At 39.1% G+C, this 20184-nt stretch overlaps 2 protein-coding genes and 2 non-coding genes across 11 annotated transcripts; all 4 read right to left on the reverse strand.

Moving 5' to 3' along the window:
* Positions 1–785: 785 nt before the first annotated feature.
* On the reverse strand, positions 786–906 carry LOC116266489 (U5 spliceosomal RNA). The gene has a single exon (XR_004175386.1). It is a non-coding gene; the product is annotated as a U5 spliceosomal RNA (small nuclear RNA).
* Positions 907–1618: 712 nt separating this feature from the next.
* On the reverse strand, positions 1619–1819 carry LOC116266499 (U2 spliceosomal RNA). The gene has a single exon (XR_004175396.1). It is a non-coding gene; the product is annotated as a U2 spliceosomal RNA (small nuclear RNA).
* A 5320-nt stretch (positions 1820–7139) lies between these two features.
* LOC116266380 (F-box/LRR-repeat protein 25-like) lies at positions 7140–9811 on the reverse strand. 4 transcript variants are annotated; one of them, XM_031647571.2, is made up of 4 exons: positions 9695–9811; positions 7916–8855; positions 7678–7827; positions 7140–7586 (listed from the first exon to the last, which is right to left on the reverse strand). In XM_031647571.2, exons 2-4 carry the CDS (start codon positions 8804–8806, stop codon positions 7299–7301), a joined length of 1329 nt encoding a protein of 442 aa, XP_031503431.1. In that variant the 5' UTR covers positions 8807–8855; positions 9695–9811; the 3' UTR covers positions 7140–7298. The 4 variants fall into 4 exon arrangements, with proteins under 4 accessions (XP_031503431.1, XP_049936668.1, XP_049936670.1 ...); XM_050080711.1 differs by lacking the exon at positions 9695–9811 and adding an exon at positions 8962–8992; XM_050080713.1 differs by lacking the exon at positions 9695–9811 and having other exon boundaries at positions 7678–7764; positions 7916–8819.
* LOC116266379 (uncharacterized) lies at positions 9787–19092 on the reverse strand. Of its 5 annotated transcripts, none has more exons than XM_050080710.1 (13): positions 18929–19091; positions 18753–18848; positions 18372–18455; positions 17755–17826; positions 17001–17081; positions 16656–16797; positions 16262–16511; positions 15920–16094; positions 15135–15218; positions 13020–13257; positions 12735–12898; positions 11106–11202; positions 9787–9924 (listed from the first exon to the last, which is right to left on the reverse strand). In XM_050080710.1, exons 1-13 carry the CDS (start codon positions 19049–19051, stop codon positions 9875–9877), a joined length of 1656 nt encoding a protein of 551 aa, XP_049936667.1. In that variant the 5' UTR covers positions 19052–19091; the 3' UTR covers positions 9787–9874. The 5 variants fall into 5 exon arrangements, 4 of the variants coding, with proteins under 4 accessions (XP_049936667.1, XP_031503428.1, XP_031503427.1 ...); XM_031647568.2 differs by having other exon boundaries at positions 9830–9937; XM_031647567.2 differs by lacking the exon at positions 9787–9924 and having other exon boundaries at positions 10727–11202; positions 18929–19090.
* Between the last annotated feature and the right edge of the window lie 1092 nt (positions 19093–20184).

Genomic DNA, 20184 nt, shown 5'->3' on the forward strand with positions numbered 1-20184 from the left:
TGATTATTTTTAAAACTCAACCAAGTAGACAAGTCAACTCACTAAGTTGATCTACCTATGTAAGTTCCATTCATGGGTTTACCAACTATGCTTTAAGCCTTTAACTTGATCCCTAAATCTACTGGTACCAGATAGACCATTAACAACTTTTGATCGACATTCCCATCTCAATTTGAATATTAGATTTTGAGATAAAAATTCTTCTCCCATACCCATGGGTGCTCGTTTATCTCCTGAACAATGACCAGATATCACCAAGTTGTGACAAAATTAGAAACTCCTTTTGCTTCTTCTCGAACCAGTTTCCACTCTCCCGCTGGTTTCATTAATGTAAGAATTGTTTGCAGCAAAAAGAAAAAAACTAATTTTCACCTTAAATCTTCACAGCCGACTCCCTCACACCCCACAACACAACCTATGCAAAAATATAAAAGTTTGCAGCCCTAGACAACCAAATGGAATATTCATGCATACAGGTGACATTATTTTGATATTCTATTTGTTTTGGTCATAATATTTTCTGTTTCCCACATTAGATTAATTTGGAGCTTGTTTGATTCACTCTATTAGAGCGGTCACAGAAATAATCCATTTTCATAATGGGAAAGAGACCCAAAGGTTAGAAGTTCAGTTCTAGTTTCAACTGCCGTTCTTAAGAGAAAAGATCAAGAGATAGGCGGTGAACAAATCTTCTAATTATTTTATACTTCAGAGGTTTAAGAGATGATTTAGTGGTAGAACAGACAATCGGCCGTACAAAATTTGAACTGAGAAAATTGATAGGGATTTCCTCTGAGAAGAGAAAAGACCCTCCAAAAATATGCGTATGCCGCATTAAGTGACGAGCACACGGTATTCTTTAGTAAAAGGCGAAAGAATAGTTCGCTCTGTGCTCACCACGCGGCTGCGTGAATCGTACCATCCACCCCCCAAGTCCCTTTTATTGACGTCTGCCAGCTCCCTTGGGTACGATCAAAGAACGATACAGGACTAAACTTACAACGACAGTCCCCGCCTCTCTTTCCGCCGCTAAAGAGCGAAGCAATTTCTGTTCGCTTCCTTCTTCCCGTCATCAGATCGGGTCTCTTTGCCCAGACGAATCTCGAGCCTAGTTGATACTGCATCCGAGTACTGCCTTCTTGGGTATGTGCATGATCTGCCTGGTGGTTTGGATTTGATCTGGAAGTTAAATGGACTACTCTACCCAAACATGGATCCCAGAGCCCGAAACCAGGTTGCGTTTACCAACTTGGTTTTGAACTCTATGCAAATTTTGAACCAGGACATTCCCAAGAACATTGCGCGACTCAATTCTAAGCTGATTTTTCTGATTTCGACTACACCCCTCTATTTGTTTCTCTTGTTTCCCCCCTAAACCTGAAATCTCTCCATCTAATTTTCCTCTACATCATTCTCGAACCAAGCACAACTTCCCTTACAGCTGAAGGGCCAACTGAACAAATGTCATAGTAACAAAACTATTTTACTCAGTTCACAATTAATTCAGAGATGATTTATTTGGGAAGACACGAATGCGTTGGAAACTAGCTTCGAAACAAGGAAAGGACGAAGCTCGACCGCTTGGGAGAAGTCGCCAAAACTTGAGTTAGATATTGGTAGGGGGTGCGCCTGGCCCGAGCAGTAGTGCAACGCAAGGGCGACGCCCGAAGAGGCCCCGCTAGCAAGCTAGCGGTGGTGGCCAACCTCCCCCACAAAAAATTAATTTAATATCGTGTGGTCACATGGACCACGTATCAGATATTAAACTGATAAGAACAGATACTACACTTGATCTTAGCCAAAAGGCCGAGAAAGGTATGATTGTCACTGTCCCCTTTCCTCTCCTTTTATCGTCATCCCAGTGGCCTTCACTGCCCAGAATCTTGCGATACAGGACTAAAGAAAACGCTCCGCTATTGATGGTCCCACACTTAGCAGAGCGCCAGAGCCTTGGCATTTGGGGGCCGTTTGATATGGATCCTCCGGATCCAGATCCACCATATTTGTATGATGAAAGATCCAACTATGTTTCAAACGACTTGTTTATATGGTTTTCTTAAGCATAAGCACAACTCACAAGCGTCATTTCTGTCTCCCAACTCGGGAGATTGAGGTGAGATAATAGCTGTATGAGATTCGGGGCCTGAAATTGGGTTTGGATCTTCAATTCTTGTTGGATTTCTTTCTAATTCTAGCTTGCAGATAGGATCCACTCATGAGGTTTGTAGATAAGTGGGTAACACATTTAGTTTAGAAAACTCCGTAACTTGTTATTCTTCAAGATAAAAACTAATTGGAAAACTAACTTCTTTAGTGAGTGTCTTGATCAATAGGAAATCTTATCTGTGAGGAATTGAGATTGCTTTGGATAGATTAGAGTCAAAGTTTGCTCATATGTCTTGTTCTAGGAGTGACTCGCCTCGATTCGTTAGAACTCGCTGCTTAAAAAAAATTCTACCCGCGTTGCTACCGTTACTTGTTTCTGATCAAAGTATGTGCATTGTTCATATCTTATAAAAATAAAAAAATTAAAAAAAAAAAAAGTTTCTCCTCCTCAAAGGATGCCTGAGCATCTTGAAATGTGGGAGATGTGAGTCTCCCCAACGCCTGGCACGCCACCCTTACAGTTTTAGAGACGATATATATGTCGGCTGCACAATGTTTAGCCCTCTCAGGATCACAGTTGCCAAGACAGAACACTGCATACCAAGCTACTGCATCTATACAACCTCACTGTTAACAGAGAGAAGAGTATCGTTTTGGATAATCCCGGGCATTAGACGCACACACTCACATATATAGAAGTCATCAAATACGAGTGCTTCCCCCCTTTTCTTTTTTTTTTAATGCAAGTTTGTCATGTTCGATGCTTCAAACGTTATAATCTCATTTTTGTGTTCAAATCAAATGTAACTCATAATCTTGATTTAGATTATAATGAAAATGACAAAATGTTTCCTCAAGAACAATCAGACATGGAAAAGGATTTCTGCTTGACAGATTGCCATGCAAAGAATTGCCTGCGGCAGAACTTTGCCTTAAATCAACCGGCCTCTAATGGTGTCTCTTCTTCTGGTAATATGCAAACTTGAGGCTTTACAGTTGGTGTAGCTTTACCAGTTCAATCTGTCAAATTCACCTTGGTATGCGTAGAAACTACGGACCGCCAATGCTATCTTTTTCCCATTTTTCAACTCTTGAATGTGCACTCCAAGAACAAATGTGCTTCTGGACTGCCGAGAATTTGTCCTTCTTATGCACTTTTTATTAAAAGTATTTGTGGCAACCACCTTCCTCATAATCATATTTACTAGCAGTGCTCAGAAGGAAGCATGACTGGGATCAGTATCATCTCTCCTGATCCTCCATCTGTTTCGTTGTTTCTGAAGACAGCCAGCTAATTGACATTATGATTTATAAGATTATCATGCTGCGGGTGTGTAGTGGTACTCGGTGTTCAGTTTATCTTGATTGTCAGTGAGTATTACTCGAGTCGTCTTCAGCCTATCCTGATCTTCAGTCTTCATCACCAACTTTTATTGTGTCGAAAGGACGAGGAAAGAAAAAACAATGAGAACATTGACTAACAAGCCAATGTAATTTAATTCAGTGGGTTTCCATGTCACAAACTAACGTGCTTCTTAGTTCTTCCAAATGAGAAACAAGTTAGCGTGTTTCCAGCAGAGTGATCTTCCTCCTTCAATATCTTCATCAATGAAGTGAAATGTAGCAGTGGTCCACCCAGTCAATGAAGTCCCGCTTTGACGGCGCCTCCACATGATCATCACCATCACCCATCTCCGCTTCTCCGTTCTCTTGCTCTGTCAAAGCCCTTCCCACCGGTGACGCTGCTTCTACGTCATCGGCATACCTCCTTCGTCCGTCGCCGCTTCCTCCCTCCCGGTCTGCATCTCCTCCTCCCCATTTTGCGCCGGTGCTTCATCCTCATGGTCGTCGACGTGAAAGGAGGGAGGGGAGAAGGAAGGGTCATCGAATTGTTCGAAGAATTCAAGGTGGCGGTGGGAGGTCCAGAGGTAGAGCCAGCACCTGGACAGAACGCTCGTCCGGACGGCGTCTTTGAAACGGAGGAAGGAGAGGATGCGTTCGATGGCGGAGTCCGGCAGCATTTTGAAAATGGTCCTCTGCTGGAGCCATTCTCCCGCTCCCGCTCGTCCTGCCGCTCCGCCACCGCGCTCTCGGAGAAGTGGGACTAAAAAATTACCCCAAACTCTTCTTAGCTCTGGTTAAAGCCAGGCGGTCACAAAGTAAAAATTGCAGAAAAGGAAAATCCTTTTCTTTATCCCAATTAATGTGAGTGCAGTGAAGATAACTCAAATTGTGAAAGAACTTAATTGGAGCAATGAGAATCTCAATTCATATTATCTGGTCCTTCCTCCTCTATGAAGGCAATCTGGTAGCGGGCGTGTGCAGAATCGTGATAGAGAAATTTGAGGGCAGGTACTTTCCTACTTCTTTTTCCAGCGGTAAACTATGCTTATTCAAACATAACTTAGTAACCCAAACTGTATATTGGATGCAGGTCCTTGCATTTCCTAAGACTGTATTGGATCAATTGGAGAAATGCATGAACCGCTTCTTGTGGGCAGAGGATAATGCAGGTGAAAGGAAGTGGCGCTTGGCATCTTGGAAGTCCCTCCGCCGTCCTAAATATGAGGGAGGAGTTGGATTTTGTTAACTATATATATATATATATAAAACTTGTCATTTAACAATAAAAAAGTTGTAAACTGACTTGAACACATGTATAATTCATGTTATCAAGTAATAACTGAGTTATAGTTTCTTTTTTTATAACAAGAAATTGGACAACTAAGCTACTGCACCTACTCTGTATTGCATAGTTTAAAGAAGCAATGTGGCAAGAATCCAATGAAAACCAAGTTAATAAAAATCAGACATTAAGAACAATATATTCAACATTTATAACTATCTAATGGTTAACAAACTCAATATGTTTGTTAATATTACGTAAAACTCAAAATCCAAAAGTAAAGAGTCCCATATCCTAAAAATTGAAATAAATACACCGTACTTATAAGTTAACTCTAATTAGCTTTAACTTTTCATTTGTAATAAGGAAATTTAGTAAATGAATAATATTTTTAAATCACATATTTCAATAAGTTAGAAGATTCATATCAAAAATTAAGTAATCAAGTAATTAATAAATAAATCACATTGTTAATTACAAAAATACAAAATTTATTACTAGGCTACACTGAGTCAAACGAGTTTTGGCCGAATCAAACCGAGTTGTTACCGAGTCATGGCCTAGTTTCAACAGGAAATGAGTCCCTCTACTATTTGACCCGGTAGAAGGCAGAGCCAACGCGAGTTCTTAAACATTGGACAAGATGGAAGATAAAATGGTGTGGAAGTTGGGCAATGGCAGATCAATCAAATTATGGATTGACAAATGGGGAGAGTTAATATTGGTGAACAGAATTAATGGAGCTCAGTGCAGCCGTATCATGGATAACCTTAATATCAGTGTAGCAGAAGCAAAGATCAGAGGCATTGACATGGAGGAGAAATGTAAAATAGCAGGGATCGATCTTCAAATTGTCTGTAAAATGATCGGAGAGATCAACTAATTTGGAAAGCTAATCCCTCCAAGCAACTGAAGGCAGGAATCGTTTGGAGTGCAATCAGGAAAATGGGCACTGAAGAAAAATGGAGACAGAAAGTATGGAGCAATAGAGCGCCGCCAGGGCGTGTTGGCTTTTGTATGAAGCAATTGAAGGCAAGATTCCATTGCTAGATAGAATTCAAAAATCTAGAATATCTATCAAAAATGTGTGCTGGTTGTGCGTGAAAGATGCGGAAAGTAACACTCGCCTATTTTTGAGGTGCAGTAGGACAGTGCAGAGTGGAACTATATTGTGAAGAAGTTTAGGAGTAAGAGGCACCTTTGAGCTAGGTCATAATGAGGAATTCGGATGATGGATAAAAATATTATTCAATCTGACATGGCTCACTGAATGTTGAAACATTACTTTTCATGTAGTGACATATGGAAAGTTAACTCAAACTCGACTTGTTTACACGTTTGAGTTTCAGTTAAGCTCGAGCTCGGCAAGTTCAACAAATGAGCGAGAATAACCAAGCAAGTTCGAATATATCTCAAGTTGACTTGATTCATTGTGCAGCCTTACTCGAGGAATCAAACTGACAACACAGTCTATATGCTCACCAACTCGACTAGCTATGTTTATGTACCTTTCCTATTAGTATTGTTTCTTTAATTACAGTTGTCTTTGGGCGACTTGCATTCAAATGGGTACACAATTTAATTGCATTGCAAATGCATGAGTTTTAAATGTATGGACTTGTACATTCCATAGCGTTTGCAAGAACATCTGATTTTCAGGTAGTTTTGGCATTTCAGGGAGCTTATGAGGAAACACGCACGCTGTTCAACACACATAAAAAGTTGCATTGTAAATAAATCTGTATCGAAGATAATGGTGTATTGAAAATGCAGTGGATGGCAAAACGTAAATCAGAGTTCCTCCGACGTAAGAAATTTCAGTGCTAAAAACTATATATTTAAGATAGCCTTCCATTATGTTTTTCGAGGATGGAGTTGATGATGAAACAAACAAGCATTAGAGTTCAACCGGCATCAAAGAATTGCATTGTCAAATCTATACACTTAAGACGAGGTTGAATTATGTTTTTGAGGATGGAATTGACAATATAGAAGCAAATGTCAACTCATGCAAGGGCAACACCAATGGTTCCAAAGAGTACAAATACTGGAGTCTGGAGGGCATTGCAGAAACCTAAACACACCTGCCATTTTCTTTAAAACCCTATCCCACTTGAGCGTCTTGAAGCCGAAGAGGCTGGCCCTGAAGTAGTTAAAGTCACGAGACACATGGACTTAAGGCTTCAGCGGCAACGCTTATCTTTGCATCAGGGGAAGAAAATTCTTTTTGATTCATAAGTTTTCCCTTCAGTTGTTGCAGTAAATATTGTGGTTTTTTAGCTTTCAAGAAATATTGTGGTTTTTTAGCTTTCAAGAGTTTGGTCATGGAACCTTTCGGAGAAAAAAGAGAATCAAGCTATGAAACGCAATTTTAGAAGCATGACGGACAAGATCAGTAAGGAGTGGACGAAATATATATACACATGTTATATATGTGTGTGTGTGTGAAAGCTGCAGAAGATGAATAATTGCAAGGAACCACCAAGTTATTGTCTCCGAGCCAGAGAGCCTGCGCCGTCCACAAAGAAAAGAGACATGAAGTTTGAAAAATTAAGAATCCATATCGTCATGAAACCATGATTTTGGCGCTGATAGAGCTTCTTGGTAAAGCTAATAACTTGTTGGCAATATCAAGTGTGTCAACTTCATTGAGACGCCACCTTGCTATCTTGATGACAAGATACTCGAGCACCGCAGCATTCTCGAGCAAAAATTTCACAAACAGAGTTTCACCGTCACTTCCTGCAAAGCTATTCACCTTGACTGTCTTGAGATGATGCACAAGACACCCATGAACATCATGCTTTCTCCAAGCATCCCACTGAGGAAGACGACAGTAGCTAGAGTCATTAATCTGCACCAGAAATTACAGATAATTGAGAAGGGTAACCAACTAACACCAAATTGACATCAATTCAACAGTGCCAAGCTGCAAAATGACTGACCGTGAGCATTTGAAGACGATGGCAATTAGAAAGCAACACCAAGAAGCCGCCCAGCTCTTCTTCAAACAGTGCAGCCATCAGTGTGAGCTGTTTCAAGTTGTGAAATCCGTTGGATAAGGCCTCTTGTACAGACTCGCCATTGGAAAGCGCCTAACAAGTATGAAATCAGAACAGCACCACGAAGACAACCCAACCAGACCGACTATTTTGGCTTATTAGAAAGGAGAAGGGATAGTACCCAAAAAGCGGCCGGAGAAACTGATAGAGATTTCACATGAGTGAGATCAGCAAGAAGATTCACCACATCCTCTATGCTCCCTTCGTCGTCATCACACTCATCGAAGTCAAGAATGGCAACGGACAGGGACGGTAAGTTCACCCGTCGCCACGGCCTCACCATGTCGATGTATTCGAGCGACCGGAGATTCGGTGCGTCGATCTCCAATCCCTTCCATCCCTTACACTTCACCATCCTGAAACTCTCGAGCTGCAGCTGTTGGCTTCCTCCACCGATGACGAGATCATGGCGCATTACTGTGCTGCAGCACTCCAAACATAATCTCTCAAGACAATTGAACCCACGAAGCAGCGTGATAATGGCGTCCCCAGACAAGGACACGTTTCGCAGAGTGAGGCTCCTGAGGCAAGGAGAGAAGCCGCCGGCGTCCCACAAAAGAGGGAAGCTCCCGGAGGTCCTCTCTGCTGTTGAGTTCCCATTGCATAAATCAAGGTCTAGCGCTCGGATTTGTTTCTTGGAGATTAGTTGGTGGGTCCATCTCTCGATGGTAGAGGCGTGACCGCCGGCGGGATTGAAGCGGAGGCGAACGCTCTGGATAGAGGAGCAATGGAGCAGGAGGCAACGATCGACCATGGCGACGAAATTGAGTTTGGTGAATTCATCCCACTCTGAAACTCCAGATGAGACGAGCAGTGGCCGCATCATCTGTCTCCAGGGGCGTCGATCGAAGTTGTCTTCGAAAAACTCGAGATGAGGGACAGAGGTCCAGTGGTGCTTCCACCTCTTCGATAGAACGCTGGTCCTCACCGCATCTTCAAAAGGCAGGAAGGAGAAGATTTGGCCGATCACAGCATCGGGGAGAGAACTCAGCCGGTCTTGGGAGGGTGCCATGCTTTCAAATTGTATCCCCTTGTCTCTCCCTTGGTGCTCTCAAGAGCCTCTGCAAGGACGACGGTTACAGAACCAAAGAACGTAGATTTTTTTAAAGGAATGAATTTTGTTTCTTCCCGATACACCAAGACGATCAGACCTAGAATTGATCTTACCGCAGGGCCCGTTCCAACTAATCCTGTTGTATTTGTTGACTTCGGCACTAGATATAAGTCACAAATTAGAACATAAATCTGAATTTGAGTTTAATCAAGTACAAATACGATCATGATTTTCTTTCAAAAGTCGGTGTAGTGCATTGAAATAGCGATTTTAACCAGAACCTGTTCCTATTCAATGTTGTGTGTCTATAGTAGAGCATAACTGAGTCATAATGAAACAGATTTACTTGATTTAATTTTGTCTTTCACAAATATGGCAACCTTTTCGGTTGAACTATAGCGAGAATCAAGATCCAGTTCAAAAACGAAGCGTATTCCCTGAAGATGGAAAAAATATTGGAAGCAATATGCACATGAAAGCGAGAAAGTAAACCTTTTAGAAAAGAAAAGATTTCCTAGAAGCGATGAACTTGGCTTACCCATAAAGAGCCAAGAGCAGTAAGGCTTGGATAGTCTAACAAAGACAACACAAAAGCAGATATTAAGACAAAAGCTGGAGAAAACCGGCGTAAGTTGTATAATTCATCTCGTCCTTAGTATATGGGGTTTTTTCTTTTTATCTTCATGCGTACAGTATATTTTTCTCCTAGTTGCTTACATACAAATTTCAGTCTTTTGATAAAGAAATTGGTCTCATAGCTCGTAGCCACCTTAAGATCAAGTGCATTACGTAGAAGGATAAAAGTCCAAATGCATCTGATACATATGGATGGTCGAACCATCTTACCTGAACCGAGCTCCTGTGGAGAGTAGTAACCTAAGAATAATGAGAAGACAACTAACTGCCTGACAGCCATGGAGTGCCGAGAACAATGAAACCTTTGGGTCTACGGGTCTACCAGATTTCAGAACCTCTTAATGTCTGGGTTTGAGCAGACAACCATCCTCTACCAGATTTCAGAACCTCTTAATGTCTGGGTTTGAGCAGACAACCATCCTCTCCCTTGTTGATGCGCACTGAAAACATGTTCTGAACCAATATCAATCCATACTCATTATACTGTTTCTGAACTATGTGCGCAAAGCAAATGCACCACAAGGATTGAAGCCACATGGTGGGTTTGATGGTTAATCAGTTGCATACGCTTGCAGATAATGACATCGTTATTAAAATGAGGTTGACCTATTGCACGGTAGAAATGGAAACTTAAACAAGAGGCCACCTTTGAGAGTGAATTACTGGTGACTAGCCGTCATGCCATTTGTTTCAACCTTCTCGAGTCTACGAGGCGGGGAAGGCAGCGTCCTAAAAAGTCCTTGAGCTAGCACTTTTCAAATGGTAATTTCAACTAAATTTGGTAGAACTATTTTGAAGGGTTAATAAACCAAAAAAATAAATACTTTTAAACACTTTTTCTAACCATACAACAGAAAATGAATCACTAAATAAACAAATAATTTAGATTTAAAGTATGAATTATCTCGAACACATTGAAATTTCATGTACGAGTTTTAATAATTGTTTAGGTGAATTTTTTGTAAGTTGTCTTAAAAGAACTAAGTGTGTTAGGTGACGGAGAACACAAAGGGCTAGGTGCTTTCTTTTAGTAGCAAACTTAACAAAATCTAACTGATGGATCTTTTTGATTGACCATGAAAAATGTAAGGTTTCTTTTCCACAATATGGGAGCTGATCACGCCCAGTTTTCGAACAAAAAGAGACATGGGTGCGTTGACTCGTATCCGGCCGTCTGATAAAGGGTGCTGCTGCGTCCTCTCAGAAAAGTCCGTATGACATAAGTCATCCGAAGAAGAGAAATTAGCAGTAAAAGAAATTAACAGTAAATAATGTTGGACTAACATTGTCCCAGATGATGATACAAGAATAGCCTACAAGGAATTGTCAAAACTAAAACTCAAACACAAGGCAGTGAAAATGATTGCCAAAACAGTTATAGCCTTATAGATTGATCATGGCGATGGTCAGGAGACTATGAAGCAAAGCTCATAAAGATTGCAGCGGTATTACAGTAATTCTAGAGGCTGGACTGCAAATGGGACGCAGAGGCTGGACTGCAAATGGGACGCTGAGTGATTATATTATCTACCTCCATTGGCTTTCTGGACAATAATGGCCATGTTCCGTGGAGAGATAATCGGATCAAAGAGAGGAAACAACATTGCATTCACAGAACTACCTTGCTCCTGAAGAAACAACAGCCTGTCAAGCAGAATAAGTGTTTCCACCAAAGGTCCTAAAGCTGCACGGAGAGACCAATATGGTCCGATAAGTTCCTGCAATATGAAAAGCAGTTATTTGGGTATGCACAAGCCACATGCGCATTAACTCTTGGACGTTTGGCTAGGACATCACAGGCTTGATAATCTAATTAACAAGAGCAAGAGCAACCAATTCCTTACCTTAAGCAGAAGGGAACAAAAATCTAATTTTTAAGCCTGATGGCTGATGGTAGCTCATCAATTATAAAAACTACAAGAAGTACATGAATATCAAAAGTCACATGGAATAATGTCACTGAATGGCCTTAGAACCTATGTTGTCAAGGCATCCAGGCAGCGTCTAGCGCCTAGGCTGGACTAGGCAAAAAAGGTGACCGACTTTTTTTGTAGTTATGTTAATCATTACATAATAAAATTATGTACTTAATGAGTGAACTGTAAGCTTCTATTCCACGTAAAACTTGAAAAACTGTTCTGTTCTGATCTGTTCTGTTCTGTTCTAATTGAATGGTTACACTTTGTAAGTAACCGTACATTTCCAGCTTGATTACATATTGGAAAACTGTGCTGTTCTGTTCTAGCTGACGCCTTAGTTTGGTACATAAAAGAAGACATGCCAATCTTGTTTAGATACTGGACACAATGCTTGTATTTCTTATAGACTATTTCAGTTATGGACCTTATAGACTATTTCATTGAATCATTTCAAACAAAAGTGGTATCAAATCAGTACATATAATATACATTACAAGTTCACAACAGATTGTACATATAACATATAATATACATTATAACAGATTCAACTGGAGACGGAACCACTTTAAAAATTGCTTCGGATTGTACTAAGATACATATATAATGCATTAATATATAATACGTAAATATAAGTTATCTCAGATTGTACATATATTATTCATTTTAACAGATTGTACATAGTACATACAATAAAATCACGGGCACATATCTTTCCATGGACCAGGCATGCTGGCGCCTAGGCCCCAGCTAAGTGATGGACTCATCACTTAGGCGATGGGCATGGACTGGCGCCTAGGCGATGCCTTAACAACATAGCTTAGAAGTTAGAACTGAATTCTGTTTTGGATTCTCCTGTTTTTCTGAAAGAAATTGGCTGAACGGTTATCAAATACCTATATCACTAATCATAATAAAGCTCCCAGCTACACAAATTCTTAGTTAAATTTTTCATATTTGATGGCATACACATTTAATTTTGAAAGAAAGAAAAGAATACACACAAACATGCCATACCAAGTAAACATCAAAATATTGAACACTATTTACTTGCACCCAAAGTATTGCAGGCAACTTCACAGATTGGAATTATTCCAAATGGACATATAACAACTACTGATAGGAAGATAATATCCTATGGCAAAAACAAAAAATTTTATAGACCATTACAGCATCTGGAGAAAAAAAAGGTCCAAGCTACGATTATTGATTTTCTAACAAAAAAAAGTGGGAAATAAGAACCTGTTGTCTAATTAATGCATCTGAACATAAAGTGACACCTTAATAAAATGCATAAGCTAAAAGGAAAGATAAATGGGAAACAAAGAATTTACACAATACGGCAGTGCTTCTCTCCAAATAGAGTAAACATCTATATTTGATGGTCCAAGCCCAAGCCGACTTAGCCCAGAGTTGCAAAAATCTTCAAAAAGGGGATATCTGTTGTTTCTATAAATTGAGTGACTATCTGACTCGTGTGCTGATTGCTTACATCTGCCTGAACATGAATACAAGTGTTCTGGTATTATAAGTTACAGCAAATCATGGTAAAAATAGAAAAAGAAGTTATTTGTGGAAGAACTGCATATATGCAATGGCACTAAAACTAGCTCAACAACCTCTTAGTTCATTAGCATGCTCTTGTTCGAAATGCTCTTTAACTTCTTCAACTTTAGCACATTCAAAATCCTTATCTTTGTTCAGAGAAGCAATGTCAGTTGCATCAGAAACACCTTCACGCCTCAGAATCAATTGAGATTGTAAAGCCTTCCCTAACTGTCGCCTTCGCAGAGCTTTCCCTTGCCTCCCTATTGACAGACTTCTTTCCACAATATCTGGATGATGTTTATAGAGAGCCTTCCAAGGAATCAACATTAATTCTCATTGTGTTAGAGATGGATATTGAAAAGGTTCAACAATAACAAAAGATAAGAGAAGGTTACAAGCTTGAGTATAATCGTATTTGTAGCAAGTTGAAACTGCAGTCACAGGTCTTGGTGATACTTTTGAAAATATCACAATTTTACTTGGACGTATAGGAAAAGAATACAAAGGGGAAATCCCACGGGATATTTCCAGATTTAGCTGCTGGATGTATCTAAAGATCATATCATGCAAGAATTACTAAACATCTTAAAACCTTAAATGGGTTTTCCATTAATACAAAGCCTTGAAAAGCTTTGAAAATCAAAAGAGAAGAACCTAAACCCTCAGATGTGATACTGCAATCTAGCTTTGATAAGGTAGGAAACAAGTCAACCCTTAGACATTATAGGCTGAACCTAATTCCTGTCCTAATATCCTCCGTGGAAGTTTGTCAGATGCTAATCAAGTTAGAGATTAGGCATATACTTGACCATGTCTATATAGAATCTTCTAAAGGGAAGCCACATCTGGACTGAGGCAACAACTCGTGAGTCGTGATTGTATGACACCTAAAATCTGGGACATGCTAGCCCCTAGGTGCTCAGAACACTACATGTGGATAACGTAGCTACCGCAGCATCCAAATTTGTGACTCATATCATATTCGATCTGTCTTGGTCTGAGGTCTTCAAAAATCAAACGAGAGGAGGATGGGAAAAACTGCAGAGTTGTGGAAATGACATTATATTCGGTCCATGGTTTGCTGACCTTTGTCTGGTAAGAAACTGTTTCTCCCACCAAGGCTAGCTTATCAGTAATAAGGACATACAAAACAAAACTGAGAATAGTCACTCAAAAAGGAAGAGCATGCATGGAAATAGATGGCAGCCAAAACTAATCATCCACAAACTGTGGTTGCTGTGATAGCATGTAAGGAGGAGAGCAAACAGACTCATGATGATCTGAGAAAACAGTGGGAAGACAGGGCAAGGTCCTTGCCATACATGCAGCAGTAGCAGCCTCTTCGCCTTAGGTCAATCTTCCCTCTGAAAGCTTTTAAACCTATGGGGGTTCCAATATGACTGAAAGTTCCTTATCAAGGACGACCAGAGCTTAATTTTTCAAATCTCGACACAGTATATTACAACTTCAAAATAACACGTCTTAACTACATCTGCATATTAAATTTCAGGTATTCCTTTCTTTAGTTAGGGCTTGGTTTCACACTCACTCTTAACAAAAGAGATGAATCCACATTCCTAAGGAAAGACTTTTTGCAATGAGAAAAGAGGCTTTGTGGTTTTCTCTAGGGAAGCACTCTACATGCAATTTTTCTTCAAGAGTTAATGAGACATAAATTGTTTCATGTAGTTTTGTTTATTAACTTACTTTTCTTGTTTAATTTGAATATTAACTTCATATTTTGCATTCCTTATGAGGAATACAATGTGAATCTTTATACTTTGGATAACATCTACATGTCATTCACCATATGCTATCTTGATGTCAACATTTCACATAGTTCACAATGCCTGGCAGGCCATGCTTTTTTCTTCTTTAGCCACACTGCCATCATATCAGCATTATGAAGTCCTTAATTTTATATTGAATTTTTTACTTTAAAGAAAAGTTCAATGAAAATATGGATGCAAAATACATTATGGCATGTTATGCATCTTATTTGGACCTGACCAATACAAGTTAAAATACACATTTATATCATTACCTAGAAGAGTTCAAATATAAAGATGATACTGCAGGACTAATTAATTCAATAAATAAAGCAAAGGTCGACAATGCAATGTCATCTCATCCAAATCTTTGTCAGGATAAAGTATCCAAATAAAACAATATAAAATAAAACCTACCACTTGGAAAGCTGCACGAAAAGCATGCACGTCAAAATTTTGACAAGCTACTTCAGAAGTGAGACTTGCCCATCTCTCTGCACTCTGAGAAAGTGGAGAGTATCAGCACATTATTAAAGGCAACAGGAGGGAGAGAGAGAGAGAGAGAGAGAGGTCTAAGTTCTAACATGATGACAGCCAATGAACAATCAAGGATTGACTGACATTTTCAAACAAGATAAGGAAACCAAGAAATATATTTAAAAACTTTTGGAGTATAGTCGTATACTGACTATTGGAAAATCCCAACATAAGACCAAAAGAAAAGAAATAAGGATTAGATGGGTTAGCCATGATAATACAATTAGACAGTCATGCATTAGAAAGCCTATGTTGGTATACACAGCTGAAGTCCTTGTATATAGTAAGAAAAACTCAGTTCAGGTGAAAATTGCTCAAGCTATTGGAATCTTCATCTCAGTACAACCAAGTTGCACCATTTATCTGGATAAGATACTTATCTCTGGGGTGAAGAAAAAAACTGTTTTATGAGCCCTCAGAAACAGAGTTCATGATTAATAGATCTCCTCTCTGAGATAATATTCTTCCAACATTATAAGACGATTCATGATTTCATCAATGAAAACTTTATACTACCAGGACAAAAATATGACACTTCAAGATGGCTACACTTCATATGACAATTTAGTTGACCATTCTATTGAATGAGGTTGTTTCCAGAAAGGTATGACCAAAGCTGGTAAGTCAAATAGAAACAGTTTTAAAGGCCAGCAAAATGCATCGACCTGACAAGCAAGATCGCGTGCATTTTTTCCCAGGATTAGACCAGATGATTTTACACCATGGCTCAATGGAAAACCACACTGTTGTTCATCGCCTGTAGACTGTTCTTCAGATAGCAGGTTATAACAGCAGCCTATACTCACAACTGCTTTAACTTCTTCGCAGTCTAAGAATGTCCTGTACAGAAACAAAAAGGTTTCAACATTAAACCAGACTTAAGTAGAATCTAATGGCAGGAAATAAAGCAGAAGAAGACGACAACATCAAATAAATGGAGTGAAAAAGAAGAGATGGCACCTTAAATATTCAAAAATTTACATTCTCAATAGGATTCTTGAACTGACCTGAGCATATTCACAGATAGATTGCCACAAGCATGAAGCCCAGCTAGAAGCAATGAAGGATTCATGCTCTCATGTCTGCTGGTTGATGCATTCTTTTGGGATGTCTTATGACTCAGTATTCCATGATCGTTTCCACTATTCTCAACAAGTGTATCAACTTCCTCACACAAGGTTGCACTAAAAGAAGTTAACACGTTACTTGATAGAACGTTACAGGTAACAGTCTTGGGTACATTGAGATTTCTGCTCCCTGTTGTAAAAAACAGCAAGAGGGACCAATTACTTAGAAAGCATAAATTTTTCTTTTCATTTTTTTGGCAATTAATTGTGCAAACACGAAGTATTCCAAAGGCATATAAAGCATCAAAAAGATCTTTTTCTCACCCATACTTACCATTCAGTTTCTGTGCCTGAGATAAATAATGTTTTCTAATTCGTGCAGCTCGGCTGCTTGTGACAGTTCCATGGTGCGGAGAGGCATCCAAGGCTACCACGGGAAGTTTACACTGGAAAGATAAAACCTGTGCAAGGTAACCCTAGAAATACAAATTCTTAGTGAGAAGAAGCAAGTCAGTATCTAAGGCATGAACATGGTTTGATAATAGTATGAACATGCTATCAACAGATTCATCATGTAATCATTTAAGAGTATACAAAGATCTTATAAAGTTCAGAAAACATTTGACTTGGCAAGGGAAATAAATTAAATTTGAATTAGGGAAAAGAATAGAGTGCGCACTTGGCCAGCCCCAACATCAATTACAGTTCTTGCACCAATATCATCCGCAATCGTTTTAATAACCGCAGAAAGAATCTCCACCTGTCATACTACCAAATGTATACTTTGAGGAGAGAAAATGTATGAAACCATAATCACCAGCACTGCCAATATCTTGAAACTATTAAAATATTATGATCAATTTGAAGCCAATAAATAAATTGACAAATCTGAAGACAGTTTGAAAATACTTCCAAACATCAAAATATCATAATAATATGGACACATTTTTATCTAAAATATCCCTGACATTTTCCCAGACCCAGGATGTTCACAAGAATTTTCAAAAGTACGTTGTGTGGCATATTTGGAGTACATGTTTTCTTTCTTTTAATTTCCTTTAGACTTTAATAAAAACAGGACTCATTTTTATCCGTTTCTTTATATCTTTGGAACTGGAAAACATGTTATCCCATCTTTGTTTTCATTTATATTTCGTTTCTCCCTAAAACTTCCAGTTTTCCCAGTACCTTCCTGGGAAAATAACACAACTTCAAAAGGAAAAAAAAAAACAAAAACCAAAAACTTAGAGGGAAAAACTTCCAGGAAAACCTATCAAAAACCAAGCTCTGCAAACATGTCATGAACAAATAAGAGATGTCCAAATAAAACTTAGAAAAGAAACATTGAACACTACCAATACTAAGCAGTTGATAATAAAATAAAAAAGAGAAGCAAAAATTTTCCGAACTTTTTCTTCTGATAAAGGCCTTACTTCGTGCTTCTTTTTCATATTCATCCCCTGTGAAAGAACACTGTCCAGTGGCTGGAAATTGAATGCAAGGGCCTGTTGCAAGAATCAGAATGCACACAAAATGCTCATTTTTTGCATGAAAATTTCTGTTAACATGTGGTTGCAACATATGCTGGATATGTGCATGCAAAAATCTACGTCTGTAAAATTCAAGTGATTGAAAAATGCTTTGTTCATAATAGAGTAGTACATGCAAATGGGTATTAGTGTCTAATACAAAAATGTTGAGTGTGACAAATTGATGTTGGAAGACTAAATCCACATGGACGTTTATAAGAGAGGACACACAAGTTTTTGTGCTAGTATCATGATAATGAATTACAAATACATACATGCATCAAGTAGGCCTTTCAGAAATATGAACTGCATACACGTAAACTTGATGCCCAAAAAGCTAGGAATAGGGATTTAGACTTGATGCTGAAGTGTTCCTATTATTGAAAAAAACATAAATTTGCGGTTACGCCTGCATCTTTGGGCATGGGCATTACATCATCCTTCAAGATTTGCTAAAGACAGATACATAACCAACGCGTATCCATACCATTTTTTTTGTGATGCAGATAAAAAGTACCTACCGTTTGCCAATTCTTTCTTTCCCGAGGTAGAGCAAGGGACCTTGCAGTGGCAACAAACTCTTGAAGAGATACAGGCCAATTACCCTGAGGACAAACGCCCAATGAAAGACAATGAGAAGCAAGAGAGTAAGTGTATGTCGCTGGGCACAACTAAAACACGAAAAATCACAATCCAAGCACAGCTTCGCAACTCTGTGGCTGAAATAGAGGAAACCAACAAAAGGCCTTGCTACATAATCAGGTCGATCGAGTCATCCCGGGCAATTAGCTCCAGTCGTGTCCGAATCACACAGAACAATTCGAGCAAGCACACAAGCACAAGGGAGACGTGCTGACCGACTCGGACTATTCCGCATGAGCTGTAATCCCTTCGTTTTGTACCTTAACAAATCCAGAAGGAATACGAAGCAGACTCTCCACCGGCTCGTCGCGAAGGCAATCGAGCCACTCATGGTCCATCTCCTCCCATAACCGATCCTGGATCACAGGAAAAAAATGGAGAAGAATCGGAAGCAGAAGAATGGAACACCTTTTTACACAATGAAGAGGTTACCGACTTGGAAGAAGTTGACGAGATGCGCATCCGTCAGCCACTTGTACGAACGGAGGAATCCGGCGATGGAGTTAATCCAAGCCAAGGTTCCGGCGGCCGTCTCGCAGGAGAAGCTCCGACCGTCCATCGAAGAAAGGAGGGAGGAAGAAATGAGTGGTATTTAGTTAAATTAGTTTAGACCTTCCTGCAAAAGTAAGATCATGATGACCGCCGTCTAAAATGTCATTAATTCACATACTTTTTGATAATTTTAAGAGCATTTGTGTTTCTAAGTTGCTATTTGGTAACCATATCAATTTCATTTTGTTTCATTAATCTGATTTCCCTCGTAAAAACAAGGGCAGATATATACGAATTTATATCCAGAATTCATGAAACAAACTGTTATACCAATTCTATCGAGAATTCATGAAAAAATAACAAACTGTTATGATTGTTAAATGGCTCTTAGTGTATGAACGATTTACTAAATTATAATTTAATTTTTAAATTTGTATAAAAAATAAATGACATAGAGGATTTGTATCTAATTCGAGCCTCTTTTTGTTAATTAGAAACGGCTGAGTTCTTCTGGTACCATCTTATGGTACCATCACAATGCCTGAGGACAACTGGTAATGGCTAAGTTTGTCCGGGAAGCTAAATATACCAAATGTTTCACAACATAATGAAGCGGAAATAAATTGCCTTCAAGTATGCTCAGGCTTAACTCTTATTTGTGAGAAATATTTTTGTTATAAAAAAGTTTCAAACTTGGGGGTTTGTTTGCTGACAGCCCAAACGGGTGTTTTAAAAACTTGTTTGGTTGACATTATAATTGCTCAAGATGGGAAGCTTAACCTCAATTCTCATCTTGAACAGAACGATTTTCGACAATGTTGTGAGAAATATCTTTTCACATAAAGTTTAAGCCCTAGCTCTACAGACCCACTCAAATTGCTTAAATATTAGTGACTCATAGCCATTTGTTTGTTCACATATTGCTGCTCAGCCGTTATGCTTCAAAGGGCCCTACCTCTCAGCCAGAAATTTCTGATTCTGCCGTTATTTTACCCACATATTAAATGAAATGTTACTTAAGGTAATTCGAATTAGTCTTCAAAGTTAACCAAAGAAAAACTGTTTTTCTTCTCAAGTAATGACAAAAATAAAGAGCCACAGAAAGTTGGGACTGGTTAAATTATAGGCATATTTTCAAATTTCATCTTCCCCATCTGGTAGGCTGCTTCGGTTCATCACCTGTGATACAATTGAATGACT

The sequence above is a fragment of the Nymphaea colorata genome, chromosome 12 (genome assembly GCF_008831285.2).
Source record: "Nymphaea colorata isolate Beijing-Zhang1983 chromosome 12, ASM883128v2, whole genome shotgun sequence".
NCBI lineage: Eukaryota > Viridiplantae > Streptophyta > Magnoliopsida > Nymphaeales > Nymphaeaceae > Nymphaea > Nymphaea colorata.